The sequence below is a fragment of the Phaseolus vulgaris genome, chromosome 11, assembly GCF_000499845.2.
Source record: "Phaseolus vulgaris cultivar G19833 chromosome 11, P. vulgaris v2.0, whole genome shotgun sequence".
NCBI lineage: Eukaryota > Viridiplantae > Streptophyta > Magnoliopsida > Fabales > Fabaceae > Phaseolus > Phaseolus vulgaris.
The window spans coordinates 52,036,202-52,053,574 of record NC_023749.2 but is presented as its reverse complement, the minus strand read 5'-3'; the positions used below and the strand labels follow the sequence as shown (position 1 = coordinate 52,053,574).

Genomic DNA, 17,373 nt, shown 5'->3' with positions numbered 1-17,373 from the left:
AATTTTTACTTACGGATCCAGATCCGTATGTAAAGTAAATGTTACATACGGATCTAGTCGTATGTAAAGTGAGCGTTACATATGAATTTTTACATATGGATTCGAATTCGTATAGTTTTTTATGGGAATTAAAAGCAATAAACAAACTAAAACAAAATGAAATTAAAAATGGAAATATAAAAGTAGGTTATAGGGAATTGAAATAATTTTAAGATTTATTACGTTGTGGGAATTAAATTAGAAAAGTAATTTAAGTTTAGTTAATTTTTATTTTAATTAAAGAAAATTTTATAATATATTAAAATTATAAAAGAAATTAAAAAATTAAAAAAAATATAAATATTAGTATCAATAATAATATTTCATATTAATTGCCTCCATCTAAGTCCAATTAGAATTATTAGAACTTTTTTTCTAATTGGGCCATGTGTTGCAGCCCATTAAAAAAGTAAAAATAAAATTAAGTGAGAAACCCTAAAAGTAAAATTGGGGGAGAAGAGGCATCATTTTTTTTATTTTTTTTTATCGGCAATAAAAAATAAATAAATAAGAACCACTTCAGGGGTGGTTCAACCCTTATACATGGTACCCAACTACCGATTCCTGCCTAAAGCCTCTCAAACTAACAAAAACTTACATTGCCCAAGTTATATCTAACACACTTAAGTAATTAACCTCATGCACAACAAAGGTTCTAGACACCAATCGGAAAAGGAAAAACTTTCACCCAAGAGAAGAGGCATCATTGAACTCCTTCCTCTACCGTAGGTTCCTCTCTTCTCTCAATCTTGGTTGAATAATGTTTGACTTGCTCTTAAATTTGTGAAATAGAGAAGAAAATTTGGATGCTAATGGTTTATGTGTAATATTAGGAGCAACCACTCTTTATTCATTAGTATATTTCTTCATAGAAATATTCAAACATTAAATATTTTACCTTAACCTAAGATGTACATCTAGTAGTTGGGATCTTGTAAAGTGTTTGTTGGGTTATCAGGGTACTGATGGAATGAGAAGAGATGCACCTGAAACAACAATCTCCAACATCTAAGTAATTTCATCAAGAAATGTTGGGACGTCTTAAAAATGGATCTTATGGAAGTTGTGAGATTTTTTCAGGCTACGGGGTCTTTTCCCAAGGGTTGTAATGCATCCTTCATTGCCCTTGTCCCTAAGGTAAGAGACCCATCGTCGCTTGAACATTTTAGACCCATATCTCTTGTTGGAGCCATATACAAGATTATTACAAAGGTCCTGTCAATTCGGATGAAGGAAGTAATGTCTACGGTCATTGATAATAGCCAATTTTCCTTCCTTAGCGACAGAGGTCTCTTGGATAGTGTGGTTATGGCTAATGAAGTTCTTGAGGAGTGTAGGAGGACCCGGAGGAGAGGTGTATGTTTTAAGGTGGATTTCGAAAAGGCGTATGATTCTGTCAGGTGGAGCTTCCTATTTGACATGTTACGAAGGCTGGGATTCCATGAAAAGTGGATTATGTGGGTTAAAGGGTGCCTGGTCTCGTCTTCAGTGTCTGTTTTGGTTAATGGAAGTCCTACAGAGGAGTTTAAACCATCTAGGGGTTTAAGACAGGGAGACCCTCTAGCCCCTTTTCTGTTTCTAGTGGTGGCGGAAGGGCTAGCTGGGATTGTGCGCAAAGCGTTGAGTACGAGGGAGCTCACGGGGATAAAGGTAGGAAGGAACAACACTGAGTGTTGTTTACTACAGTTTGCAGATGACACACTCTTTCTCTGCCAAGACTCCTTCAATAATATCTTCGCTATTAAGGCCATTCTCCGTTGCTTTGAAATTGCTTCAGGTTTGAAAGTCAACTTTCACAAATCAAAGCTGGTTGGAATAAGTATGGACAGCTATGTCCTGAACACCTATGCGAAAACGCTTAATTGTCATACTATGCAACTTCCTTTTCAATACTTGGGGGTAGAAGTTGGTGGTAATCCAAGGAAGAAACAGTTTTGGGAGCCGGTGGTGAAAAAACTAGAAGTTAGACTCAGTTCCTGGAAAGGCAGATCCTTATCTATGGCAGGCCGCATTTGCTTGCTGAAATCGGAATTCACCACCATCCCGCTCTTCTATCTATCCATTTATAAAGCGCCAGTAGTAGTTTGTAACAGAATTACAAGTATACAAAGAAGATTCCTCTGGGGCTGGGGGAGAGAGAATAAACCCATCTCTTGGGTAAGCTGGGACAACATCTGCAAGCCTCCTGTAGAAGGCGGGTTGGGGATCAAAGAAATTAGGAGGTTTAACTCAGCTTTATTGGCAAAATGGAAATGGTGACTTGTGAATCACGAGGAAGGAAAATGGAAAGACATCCTTAAGTCCAAATATGCTTTAGAACCAGGCGGTAGACAAGTTGGTCTGAAATATCAATCCTGGTGGAGGAGGGACTTAGCCAAAGTGTGTGGTGAAGGTGAGGAGGAAGGGTGGTTCCAGAAAGCTGTTCGATGGAAAGTAGGAGACGGGGGTAAAGCCAGATTCTGGGAAGATGTGTGGCTAAAGGATAGCAACCTTAAATCCCTATATCCAAGACTATACACTCTGTCGCTGGACTAAGGTAAGACGGTGGGGGAGCTAGGAGGATGATAGGTGGCGATGGAGGTTAAGTTGGAGGAGGGACAGATTTGAATGGGAAGGGAATATGGAGAAGGAGCTAATTTCATCGTTGTCTTTGGGAAGTTTATACCAGGATGCCCAAGATTATCTTTTCTGGAAGGAAGATCCAAAAGGAATGTTCTCGGTGAAATCAGCATACTCCCTTCTAGTTCAGCATCAAACTCATGAAGCTACGGATAATGTTTTTGGCCTCTTATGGCAGTCGAAGGCCACGCCAAAAATACTTGTTACTGCTTGGAGAATCCTTCTTAACAGACTACCTACCAATGATAACCTTATAAGGAGAGGGATACAGGTGAATTCGCCATTATGTGCTCTGTGTGGTTTGTCAGACGAATCATCTCAACATGTCTTCCTTGAGTGTGCACAGGCACAACGAGTATGGTCCTGTTGCTATCGTTGGATCGGCATTTTGGGGGCCAATAACAAGGACATAAGGAGTCACTTCGTAAACTTCTCTTTAGTCTACCTATCCAGTACACAAAACCAGGTATGGAGAGGATTATGGGCAGCAATTGTTAGAAGCATTTGGGAACAGCGTAATCAGGTAGTCTTTAGAGGAGGGATCCCCGACGCAGACGAAGTTTTTCAAAATGCTCAGCTATGGTCTTGGTTGTGGTTAAAACACAAGACAAATGGTTTCACATGCGTTCTCAGATTGGCTCCTGAATCCCAATCACTGTCTCTCCACAGTTATCTGACAGTTGAATCCCTGTTCGTAGGTTTTGGTGATCGCCGGTTGATGAAACGACGATCTCCATGCATGCGTAGTCGGTGGTCGCCGAAGGTATGCAAAGGTCAACATGATCGCCGATCGATGAAACGGCGTTCCCTATATGTATGTAGTTGGTGGTCATCGAAGATATACAAGGTTAACATGATCGTCGGTCGATGGAACGACGATCTCCATGCGTGCGTAGTCGGTGGTCGTCGAATGTAAAGGTCAACATGATCGCCAGTTGATGAAGCGGCGATCTCCATGCGCGCGTAGTCGGTGGTCGCCGAAGGGATGCAAAGATCAACATGATCGACGGTTGATGAAGCGGCGTTCACCTTGGTTCAACGTGATCGCGATCGATGAAGCGGCGTTCTCCAGATGTGTGCGTAGTTGATGGTCGTCAAATGTAAAGGTCAACATGATCGCCGGTTGAAGAAGCGGCGATCTCCATGCGTGCGTAGTCGGTGGTCGCCGAAGGTACGCAAAGATCAACATGATCGGCGGTTGATGAAGCGGCGTTCACCTTGGTTCAACGTGATCGAGATCGATGAAGCGGCGTTCTCCAGATGCGTGCGTAGTCGGTGGTCGTCGAATGTAAAGGTCAACATGATCGCCGGTTGAAGAAGCGGCAATCTCCAAGCGCGCGTAGTCGGTGGTCGCCGAAGGTACGCAAAGATCAACATGATCGTCGGTTGATGAAGCAGTGTTCACCATGGTTCAACATGATCGTCGGTTGATGAAGCAGCGTTCACCATGGTTCAACATGATCGCGATCGATGAAGCGGCGTTCTCCAGATGTGTGTAGTCAGTGGTCGCCGAAGCAATGCAAAGGTCAATCAAGATCGCCGGTCGAGGTAGCGGCGTCCTCCATATGTGTGTAGTCGCGTGGCGAGGTGAATGTAGGTGGCCTCGGTCCTGGGAGTTCCGGTAAAGTTGGGTGTTGCTTAGAGGTAACCTGCTGGTTATAATTTTGGGTACGGTTTTCTCACTTTAAGGTTGTTTTGCTCCAACCATAAAGGAGAGCTTCTTTTGTGGATGATATAGGAAGTCCACTTCTGGTTACTGTATATGGGTTGGGATACCCCTGAAGTATCCCTTTAATTTTATTTATTCATTGCTGATAAAAAAAAAGTGTTGGTATTTGAGTGTACCAGAGTAGAACTAAAATTGTTTTTGCCTACAATATATTATGAGTCAGTTACAAATATGGTGACTAATAACTTTGGAGTACAAAATTGATGGATTTTACTTTTCAAAGCTTCTGCAATTTGTCAGCATAATGTTTTCACCAAGATAGTATTTTCCTACAAAGATTGTGGAAAGTTTCTTTAGTATATACTACTAAAACCTATTTATTGTTCTGCACACCCAATCCCCTAAAACTAACCTTCTTGAATTACCAAATGATCGTCTCGTTCCAAAGCATCTTTCAATATCCTTGAATCGGAGGCAGTTCCTTCCCACCCAGCCAGGACATATGTGAACTTCAAGTCAAAGTCACAACCTTCAAATATGTTTTGGGTTGGCCAATCTTTTCTCCCTCGAAAACGAGGCGCATGAGCACGTTCAACCTTAACACATACATGAGACTCATCTATGGCCCCCAAACTATCCTAATGTAAACCAAATTTCATAACTTTAATTAAACACAAATTAAATAAAATATTATATATAATTTAAAATAATGTGTTCATAAGCAAACCTTAAAGTAGGGGTAAGGATGTGCAGTTCTACAACCATTCCATTTGGTTGAATTAAGAATTCCCCCTCCAACCTTAAAATTGCACTCAAAACATTATGAAAGTGACGAGAAACTATTTCTCCGGACCAATGGAAAAAGAATGACACACTTCGATTTCTTCATATTATGCCCAATAATGTGCAGAAATTTTGCAACTTGTTCTTTCACGATTGATCGATATGCGTCTTTAACAAGTCCAATTTCCCGTATTCGTTGACATAATTGAAGGAAAGCTTCTGGTCACATGCACATAATATCACAACATTGTTCAGTGTGAACCAAGTACTCCATCAATTCTTGTCTACGACGCTTTTTTGTGGTTTGAACTCACTCATATTGCTTCTAATACGCTCTGTGCGTAACAAATTCAATCTAAAAGCAATCATGCAAAGGATCATCACTAATGCACCTTTAGTATTATTTTTAATTTGTTATTGGACTTGTGAAATTAAATTCATGTTCGTCGCAACAAGATTGTCATAAATTGTAACTGTTTTTCCAAAATGTATCATCTCTGCCTCGCCATAATGCCTTCCCGAATTCATAATGTTATCCATGAAATCTTTAACTTTCATCCAAAACTATGATTACGGATAAGTGTCAATACAACATACCGAATGCGGTTAACGTTTCAGTGTAAAGTACATCAATAGTGACCCTAAAACCTAATTTTAATTAATTATAATAAAACTTTTATTATAAATCACTCTATCATTTTATTTATGTAATATAAAAATGACATAAATATATAAAAAATTCAATTTTTAAATATTATAATTTAATCAAACAACAAATAAATAGAAAAAAAATTAACAATTACATAAAATTAATAATTTATGTAAAACCTTTTTTATAATTAATAATTAATAATTTTTTATAATCTTTTTAATTATAACCTTAATAATTTATGTAAAATCTAAAAAAAAACTAAGTATTAAAAATTTCTATTTCCAATTTGGAAAAATATTAATTTTAAATAAAATAATATCTTTCTTATAAACAGTTAAATGTTCAAAAAATAATAACTACTACACATATTAATAAAAATTGAATGTTCTTCTCTAAGCTTTTTTCTTTTTTTTTTAATTACTGCAACATTTTTTTTAATCTTCTTTATTATAACGTTAATAATTTATGTAAAATCTCAAAAAAAAAACCTCAACCATTAAATTTTTTTATTTCCATTATGTAAAAATATTATTTTTAAATAAAATAATATATTTCTTATAAACAGTTAAATGTTCAAAAAATAATAACTATCTGCACATATTAATAAAAATTCAAATTTCTTATCTAAACTTTTTATTTTATGTTTTTTTAATTACTACAACATATTTTTTAATCTTTATTATAACATTAATAATTTATGTAAAATCTAAAAAAAAACCTCAACATTAAAAATTTCTATTTCCACTCTGTAAAAATATTATTTTAAAATAAAATAATATATTTCTTATAAACAGTTAAATGATAAAAAAATAATAACTATATACGCATAGTATTAAAAATTCAAATTTCTTCTCTAAATTTTTCTTTTTTTTTTAATTACTATAACATTTTTTATAATCTTCTTTATTATAACATTAATAATTTATGTAAAATCTAAAAAAACTCAACATTAAACATTTCGATATCCATTATGTAAAAATATTATTTTCAAATAAAATAATTTATTTCTTATAAAGAGTTAAATGTTCAAAACATAATAACTATCTACACATATTATTAAACCTTCCAACAAAAATAAAATATACATTATAAAAACAAAAACACATACATAAAGAGAGCATAACAAAACGATAATTGAACTGCGAGAAAGAAGACCACCACAACACAATGCAACTGTAAGAAAAATCAAACTGTGCCTCAAACAAATTTCATTAAAAATAAAAACAAAAATCTGAAAATAAAAAATTTGAAAAAACATTTAACATAACCGACTTTGGTTGCAGTTATAAATTCAACATAATCGATTATGCTCCAGGATAATCGATTATGTTGAAATTTAGACAACCCCCATAATCGATTATGTTCAGCCAAAATTACAGATAATCGATTATGTCATCGGCATAATCGATTATCCACTAATTTTAACCACATAATCGATTATGGTGTGCATTGTTTTTCAATGATAATCGGTTAGGGACGAAACTAAAGTCACAGAAACCTAACCTGAGGTCACAGATGAACAACCAAACTCACTCTCCTATCACTATGCTTACTCACGAGCCTCTCCAAGCCCCCTAAACCAATGCTCAAGTCTGTAGGGTGATTTGAATTTGTTCTGTGGTTTCTTAGCTTCGCACAAGCATATTATATACGTGAATGAGGACGCATCTACTCTCTCACCAACTGAATTATGCATTGAATTCACATTCAACTCGGGTCAAATTCGCATTCAACTCTCTGGTCAAAGAGATTCCTGAACCAAAGTCAGGAATCTCATGTGCATCTGGTGCCATTGATGTGCCACTGTTCATGGTGTCGTGCATGTCATGTAAGGCTCTCGTGTGTAAGATAAAGTTCAGCAAAAGCAAGGATACCAACGTCTTTCACACTATCCTACGTGGCTTTCATCTTAATCTCCTCTCCTTTCTCTTCACTTATTAGAGAAATCTTAAACACCCCATCTTTCCCTTCACCCACACCCTCAGCCTCAACCTTGCATAGAGGCAAATAGGGATGGAACCTCTCATCCGTTTGCGGCTACCGTGCCACCCCCAAAAGAAAACATAAGCTTAGTGTCATAGCGAGAATGAGAAAAACATGGACTAATAACTAATCTTTAAAAAAAAAAAAAACAAGAAGAAGAAGAAGAAGAAAAAAAAGAAATATAAACAAAAACAAAAACTTACCTAAAACAAAAAAAAATTAAAACAAAATGAGAAAAATATTCAAAAAAATAAAAACTAAAAAGTACAAAACAAAAATAAAAACTTACTTAAAATAAAAACTAAGAATAAAAAATTAAAACAAAAATAACACAGAAACTTATAATTATAAATAACTAACTAAATTACAAATTAAAACTTAAAACCAAAATAAAATAAAATAAAACAAAAACTAAATAAAATAAAACACTAAATAGACGCTAAGAAAAAAGAAATAACAAAAATATTCAGAAAAAATAAGAAATATAAAAAAGCTAATTAAAATAAAAATTATGAAAAATAAAAATTACAAAATAAAAAAATAAAAACAAAAACTTACTTCAAATAAAAATTACAAAATAAAATAAAAAAAAAACTTACTTCAAATAAAAAATACTAAGAATAAAATAAAACTAAATAAAAAAATAAAACAGAAACTTATAATAATAACTAACTGACTATAAAACTAAAACAGAAATTTATAATTATAAATAAATAACTAAAATGAAAAAAACTAACTACCTAAACTAAAAACTAAAATAAAAAAACTAAACAAAATAAATACACTAAAAAAACTAAATAAAAAAATAAAAACAAAAACTAAATAAAACAAATAAAAAAACAAAAGCTAAATAAAATAATTATACTAATCAAAATAAATAAATAAAAACTTCAAAATATTCACAGAACTTAGTAAATTATATTTCAAATTTTAAATAAAACTGTTTCTTAGAAATGATGTCAAAAACTCGTTGACTTCTTTCGACAAATGTACCGAGTTACAAATAATCATTTGTCTCAAGAGACTATGTTGAACCGTTAAAGAATAGTTATTTAAAATCTTAATTATAACATTCACTAAGTATAAAAATGTGTACATTAATTTAATTTAAAAGAGACTGATTAAGTTTGTATGAAAACAAAATAAATTATTAAGATAATTAAATTGAGAAAATTGAGAATAGGATTAATCCTTCTTACTTGTTTGTATTTGGAATTAACACAAACAAACAATATTCTAACTGAATATATATTGATATACATATAAAAAAAACTATTTACATCGATTCCTCACATATAAAATTATTAAAATTTTCTATTAAATATTTATATTAATAATATATATATATATATATATATATATATATTCGATTTTAATTACACCCACAAATCTACTAATTAATTTATTTTCAAATGGAATTCGCCAAAATGTACTGAGAACGTATTTTATTTAAACTGAAATTAAGTTGAAATATTCAATTTTAAAAAAAATCATAAAAATAGACAGGAAGTTTTTAATTTGAGAAATTTTATTTTGATAAAAAAAATAAGAAGTCATTCTCCTAAAAATGGCTTTTAAATATTTTTTTAAATGACTTCTAACTTTTTTTCATTCTTTTTTTTATTAAAACTATTATGAAGAGAGTAAAGTTTTCTTAGGTACTGTATTTAATGCCAACCATTTATCAACAGATTCTATGCTATACCACATATAGGTTTAACGTTATCTGATAAGAGTTGTAATACTTGCATGTGAAAAAATCCTTACAATGTAGAATAACTCTTGATCTTCTTTACCATATACATTGTAGAATAGTCTTTTATATACTTTATGGAGGAGCAACTATCAAATCTATAGAGAAAGCAATAATGAATGAAGGCAATATATATCAAAATAAACCAAAAGTGGTCAGCTGTATAGAACTAAGAGTTGTTTTACAAGTATATGAAATATCAAAATAAATATATAAACATAATATAAATATGTTTATAATTTTTTATATAATATTTTAAAATATATATTTTTTATATAATTTTAAATATTTGCAAATTTTCTGAAAAGTTTGATCAGAGAATAAGTTTACCTTAAAATATTTTAGAGTGCTAAAGACTTAAAGTATACATTGTACTTTTGCAATAATAATAATAATAATAATAATAATAATAATATAACTTATATATTAAAACTAGAGTTAATATTGTTGGAGATCCACGTCGACTAGAGATTATATATAAGTGGGTGCAAACATCAATCTCCTGAGTCGGTTTTATAGGACTGAGTTAGACTTAAAGTCCACTTCGTAATATGGTATCAGAGTCATTTTCAAACCTAACGAGTGTTTGTGTTGGGTCTATCATCCCACCCGCTATTTATCGGACCACCCATAATATATAATCTCACGTAATTTTGTGTTGGGTTTTTATAATTAAGCTCTAGTTTTCTAATATTATGATAAGTTTTTCATTAAAATGTTTATATATCGAATGGCAAATATCCTTTTTTTTTAGCTTTTGAATCTATTAAATGTGTTTATGAGCACCTGTCTAAAATATAAACCTGAATTAAAACTAGAGCTTATAAAAGAATAGTTTGAATCTATTTCTAGCAAAAGTTATCCTTTCAAATCTTAATTTTTTTAAAATTACTACCTCATCAGCAACTGATTCTTTGACACATCCATTTCTTTGATTATCAAAAAATTGATACTCTTATAACAAACGAAACAAAATTGTACCAATAAATTTTCCGTGATTGGTTCTGAAATAATTGCTGCTTAAAATAATTTTGTGTGTGCTGATATATTAAAACTCAGAAAAAGTAAAAATAAATTAATATTTTATTCATTTTTAATTTAAAAATATTATCATGTTATTATAAATAGTATCAAATATTTTTTTTTACTGCCAAGAACAGTGGCCTAATTTCTATAAATTGTTACATGCAAGAAGGCACAGTAACACACCACAAACTCAGAATAACAACTGCAAAATCAAATAATGGCTTTTCTTAGGCTTGCTCCTCTGGTTCTCTTCTTCCTTGCAACTTCCTGTATGTAACTTCCCATTCTTCATCATTTCATTTCTGTTTATATATTTGAGATCTACACAAAATTATTATACATACTTCATTTCTTCTGACTTTTAAAATTTCATTTTTAGTAATGTTTTCGATGAAGAACATAGAAGCTGCAGACTGTTCAGGTGCTTGTTCACCGTTTGAGATGCCACCATGCGGGTCACGTGACTGTCGTTGTGTCCCTGTTGCACTAGTTGCTGGTTTCTGCATTTATCCAGTTCATCTTTCATCATCAGTGGCAAAGATGATAGATGAACATCCCAACATATGTCAGTCAGATGAAGAATGCATGAAGAAAGGAAGTGGAAACTTCTGTGCTCGTTATCCCAATGACTATATGGATTATGGTTGGTGCTTTAACTCTGATTCTGATCAACTTAAAGGCTTCTTGGCCATGCCTAGAGCAATCTCCAAGTAATGTGTATGCCTGTGAAAAGTGGTCATGCATAGTCATGCATGCATGATGCATCTATTGCTATAAATAAAATGAAAGTGTTTCATCCTACTCATACTTACTTAAGAAATGAAAATGTTGTGATATTTTCTGTTGTCAGTTCATAGCATATTTTGTAAAGTAACACATAACTCACATTCTTAAACTAATAAAGAGATCCCAATACGCTTAGAAACCCAGAAAAATAATGGACCTGCATAACAAAAAGCTTAGCCCCATAAATAATAATGGAGTTGCTTAAGGAGCAGCAGCAGAAGGTTGAATTAACAGTGGTGAAGGCCTCAAAACCAGCACGCCATTGCCTCCTGCATCCTATGTAGCATTGCTCATCATACTGTGTTTGTATGAAATCTCAAACATCCAAATTGCACATGTTCACTACGTACTCTGCGTGAACAATTTCTTCATTCTTTTGGAAGATATTGATATTTTATATGTCTTTTCAAGATATTGACGAATAACTATTTATTTCAAATTTTGATGAAAATGAGATGTGAAAACAGTTCTATCCAAATTCTAACGCCAAAAGTTCTTCTCAATAAATATCATAGTTTATCTACATTAGTAAATAGTTCCCCGTGAAAGTGATTTTGTGTTGGGGTTCCTTTTTGTCCCAATGCAATCATAATTGACCGAAATAATTTTGCTTCAAAGAAGCTAAATAATTGCTCTCTTTTTATTGCAAGGCCGCAAGATACATATTAAATAATTGATGTAAACTAATTTAAATTTATTAAAAACTTATTAATTAATTATTCTTATTTTTATTAAAACTATTATGAATATAGTACCGTGTTCTTAGGTACTGTATTTAATGCAAACAATTTCTTCATCGATTATCTGTTATTCTACACGATGCATTGTGAAAAAGGTTCCATACCCGTTAAATGTAGATTAAGATGAATTTGAAGGTGTGTTTCGTGTTTGGATTTGTGTGTATGAGAAGCACATAATCGATTATATGAGTTTTTTTAGTTTATAATGAATTATACTTGGAATTTAATTGATTTTGTGAATTTTTTGAATTGATAATCGATTATGATTCACATATACTTGGCACATAATCAATCATCACCTTTTTTACTGATAATTGATTATACTTTGTCCATAGTTCATTATGTTGTTGTTTTAAGTAAATAATGGATTATTATTTTTACGAAATTGTTTATGATTCTTATTACAGTAAATGAAGATGAATATTTCTTGTCTGATGTGATGCTTTAGTGTAGCGTACGTAATCGCACGTAATCGTAATGAAGAAAGAGGGGTTTTGATGAACCCTAATTGTAGAGAAAAATAAATATAAAAGAAACTTTTATTCACTTGTCTATTAGAGAGTAAAATACATGGTGTATATATAAGAAAAAGATTAAGATCTAGCTGAAACAGAAAAAGGAAAGTTGGGTCAAACAAACAAAGCCCAATAATAATAAAAAATAAAAAATTAAATATATTAACAGTTCTACACGGTTACTAGTTTCATTGTTTCATATGATACATTGGATGAATCTTGTTATATATAGTTTCGGATTGGGAAATTCTTTTTGGATTTATATGGTTCCCATCGGTTTTTTTTTGTTAAGGATCAAATTTATATGATTGGTTACTATTTCCAAATCGTATGCCTTCTTATGAGTCCTGTTATTTTTATTTCTATTTCTATAATGGATAACTTCATTGTGAAAGAAAAACTATAGGAGTATAAATGTTCATTCGTTTTTTATAATGTCTAGTGGTGTTATGTTCATGTTGTTTCAAGAAAGATTGTTGTGTGTTTCTACATGATTTGATACTTTGGTTCTAATTTTTCCTTTTTTAATATATTTTTAGAGGATGTTTCATCCTCCTTATTTGTACCACTGTCTTATTGAATAAATTTATCGTATTATAGTTTTTTATCAAGAAAAAAAAAATAAAAATATTTAAAAAATGTCTTAACCCTTATAAAAAAAATTCACAGCGATAAATTTCTTTTATATCTTCTGCCACCAAAAATCACAAAAGACCCGTGATAACCTATAGTGAATCAACAACCCTAATTAGTTAACATGATATTAAATGAAGTATTCATCTAGACGTTCTAATAGGAGATTAGTATTAAGTATTTAGGTATAAAGGTTGGACTACCCCTGAAATGATCTCTATTTATTTATTTATTTTTTATTATTGATAAAAAAATTTAAAATAATGTACTTTTCCCTTCAGGTTTCCCGTATAACAATCCTTACCATAGACTGTATGATTACGACATGGAAGGATCGGAGGGAGAGGGAAGTGAGGAGGGAAACTAAAGAATTAGAAATTAAGTGAAAGAGAAGAGGAAAGTGATAAAAAAAGAAAAAAGAAAATTTAAAATAAATATAGATTATTTTAGTGAGATTTAAAATAAATCTTTAGAATTTAAAATCTCTAGTAATTAAACCCAATTATGGAGTTATACTAACCTTTGTTGAAAAACCTCCACTAAATATATATATATATATATATATATATATATTTTGTTAGTGATCTTTGCATGTATTCTTTAAATGATATTAACATATAATAGATTATATATAGTATAAATTCGTACTCATCCTTTATTATGTGTTAAAACTTGTTAGACTAGGAACATTATAGTACAAAGATAACCTAAAAAACGTTATCACAATAAATATTTTTTTTCCTTATTTTATTAATAACATAAAAATTATACTTTTATTTTAATTTATATCAAAAAAAAAGTAATTTTAGTATTAGTACAAGATTGATGCAAATAAAAAAAATAGTCAATGCTAGACATTGAGTTTGAGCACGAGTTGATTTTAAGAACAATTACCACTAATAGCATCGACTTAAGTGATATTATATATAAAAAAATTTAAATATTCATCAAATTTAAGGACTAAATAATCTTAAATAATATAAATTTAAATAATTATTAAGATATAGTGTTGATGGGATTGACACTAGTTAAATAAAATATTAATTAATACTATTTTAACTTCCACATTATAAATTGTAAAATAAATAATTAACTTTAAGTGGAAACATTGGTTATAGCCTCTAATTTAATTTTCAAATCAATTCCATTTTCAGTTTTAAATTAACTTTCAATATCAAATCTCCAATTTGATTATGCATGTAAAATAATGGAAACAATTAATTGAATACATCTAATGACTCCAATGACATATATAAAATGAGAAAACTTATGACAATTAATTGTAACCTTATAACATAATTATGATGTTAGGTATATGATATCCCCACTTAGATTGTGAAAATCAATGTATTAGAGATAGATATTTGTTTTTATTTTGTATGTACCACATGATTCAGGCAAAAGGGAATTTATCACCTAGTAAGGGTATATGTGAAATGAATATATACTTAGAATAAGAAACCAAAAACAATTTTGTACTCTAGATTTTGGTTGAGATTTGAGTACCAAATTCGTTCCAAAAGATTAATAATAATTTTTTTTATCGATCATTGCCAGGATTGAAAGCAAGGTTCGTTTGTTTGTGAAACTGTTTAATTTTTTTTCATGAGTGAATACTCGTCTGTTTGACCTGAAATTCGTCGCGTTTTGTCTCAAATTCAATGGAGATTCATACGTACAATTTCAGGAAAAAACTATTTCGGGAGAATTTTTCAGAAATTTGTGCAAACCACGGCTATCGTCTACCAAAACTTGTGAAATTCCGCCCAACTTTCTACAATTTTGTTTTGGGTCTGTATTGCGCTGAAAAAATTCACACAAGTACTTTCATATCAATTTTGCACTCAGGTAAGGAGGCACGTCCATAAATAAATCACAAAAAGAAATAGGGGGAAGAAAAACCACGACATTTTTGTTTTCGGAAAACCAGTTTTATTCACTCTCGGTCTTGGACTTACTATGCCTTACTCCTTGAGTATTTTTGTCGAAAATTTTTACCAGATGTTCGTCACTGTGTCTATTCTGCTTAGGCTGATATTTGAGCCCCAGATTCGTCCCAAGAGATTGGAAATGAATTTTTTATCGATCACTGCAGAGGGTTGAAATGAAGCTTCGTTTGTGTGTGAAACTGTTTGATTTTTTTCGTGGGTGAATACTCATCTGTTTGACGTGAAATTTGTTGCATTTTGTTCCAAATTCAGTGGAGATTCTTATGTGAAATTTCAGGAAAAAACTATTTCGGGAGAATTTTTCAGAAATTTTGTGCAAACCAAGGCTATCCTCTACCAAAACTTGTGAAATTCTACCCTACTTTCTCCAAATTTTTTCTGGGTCCGTATTGTGCTGAAAAAATTCACCCAAGTACTTTCATATGTTGTTTGCACCAAGGTAAGGAGGCACGCCCATAAACAAATCACAGAAAGAAGATACGAGGAAGAAAAGCCAGAATGTTTTGTTTTCGGAAAACCAATTTTTTCACTCTTGGTGACTTACTATGCCTTACTCCTTGAGTATTTTGGTCAAAAAAATTTACTAGGCGTTCGTCACTGTGTCTATTCTCTTTTGGCTGAGATTTGAACCCCAGATTTGTCCCAAGAGATTGAAAATAGATTTTTTATTGATCACTGCCAGGGTTGAAAGGAAGCTTTGTTTGTGTGTGAAACTGTGTGATTTTTTTCGAGGATGAATACTCATCCGTTTGACTTGAAATTTGTTGCGTTTTGTCCCAAATTTAGTGGAGATTCTTACGTGGAATTTCAGGAAAAACTATTTCGGGAGAATTTTTCAGAAATTTTGTGCAAACCAAGGCTATCCTCTACCAAAACTTGTGAAATTCCGCCCTACTTTCTACAATTTTGTTTTGGGTTCGTACTGCGCTGAAAAAATTCACACAAGTACTTTCATATGTTGTTTGCACCCAGATAAGGAGGCATGTCCATAAACAAATCACAAAAAGAAGATACGGGAAAGAAAAGCCAGGACATTTTGTTTTTGGAAAACTAGTTTTGTTCACTCTCGGTCTTGACCTTACTACGCCTTACTCCTTGGGTATTTTGGTCGGAAATTTTTACAAGGCGTTCGTCACTCTGTCTATCGAGTTTTGGCTGAGATTTAAACCCTAGATTCGTCCCACAAGATTGGCAATAAATTTTTTATCCATCACTGCCAGGGCTGAAAGGAAGGTTCGTTTGTGTGTGAAAGTGTTTGACTTTTTTCGTGGGTGAGTACTCATCCGTTTGACCTGAAATTCATCGCGTTTTGTCCCAAATTCAGTAGAGATTGTTAGGTGGAATTTTAGGAACAAACTACTGAAATATTTCAGGATAATTTTTCAGAAATTTCGTGCAAACCAAGGCTATCGTATACCAAAACTAGTGAAATTCCGCCCTACTTTCTACAATTTTGTTCTGGGTCCGTATTGCGCTAAAAAAATTCACACAAGTACTTTCATATGTTGTTTTCACCCAGGTAATGAGACACGTCCATAAATAAATCACAAAAAGAAGATAGGGGGAAGAAAAGCCAAGACATTTTGTTTTCCGAAAACCAATTTTTTTCACTCTCGGTCTTGGACTTACTATACCTTATTCCTTGAGTATTTTGGTCGGATATTTTTACCATATATTCTTCACTGTGTCTATTCTCTTTTGGCTGAGATTTGAGCCCCAGATTCGTTCCAAGAGAATGGAAATAAATTTTTTATCGATCACTGCCAGGGTTGAAAGGAAACTTCGTCTGTGTGTGAAACTGTTTCATTTTTTTCGTGGGTGAATACTCATCCGTTTGACCTGCAATTTATTGCGTTTTGTCCCAAATTCAGTGGAGATTCTTACGTGGAATTTCAGGAACAAACTATTTCGGGAGAATTTTTCAGAAATTTTGTGCAAACCAAGGCTATTGTATACCAAAACTTGTCAAATTCCGCCCTACTTTCTACAATTTTGTTCTGGGTCCGTATTGCGGTGAAAAAATTCACAATAATACTTTCATATGTTGTTTGCAATCAGGTAAGGAGGCACGTCCATAAAAAAATCACAAAAAGAAGATACGGGGAAGAAAAGCCAGGACGTTTTTGTTTTTGAAAAACCAATTTTGTTCACTCTCGGTCTTGAACATACTATACTTTAGTGCTTGAGTATTTTTGTCGGAAGTTTTTACCAGACGTTCGACACTGT

General features: G+C 32.0%; 1 protein-coding gene across 2 annotated transcripts in view; it reads left to right on the top strand.

The window, feature by feature from the left end:
• The window catches only part of LOC137824173 (albumin-1-like), a 42,619-nt gene extending 31,294 nt beyond the window's left edge, over positions 1 to 11,325 (top strand). Inside the window, exons 1-2 of one of the 2 annotated variants that reach the window (XM_068629658.1) lie at positions 10,658 to 10,793; positions 10,904 to 11,325. In XM_068629658.1, coding sequence (XP_068485759.1) covers positions 10,742 to 10,793; positions 10,904 to 11,238 — 387 coding nt within the window. In that variant the 5' untranslated portion in view covers positions 10,658 to 10,741 and the 3' untranslated portion in view covers positions 11,239 to 11,325. Of the gene's footprint in view, positions 1 to 10,657; positions 10,794 to 10,903 lie in introns of those variants that run through there. The other variant, XM_068629667.1, reaches the window with a different exon arrangement.
• The last annotated feature ends 6,048 nt before the right edge of the window (positions 11,326 to 17,373 follow it).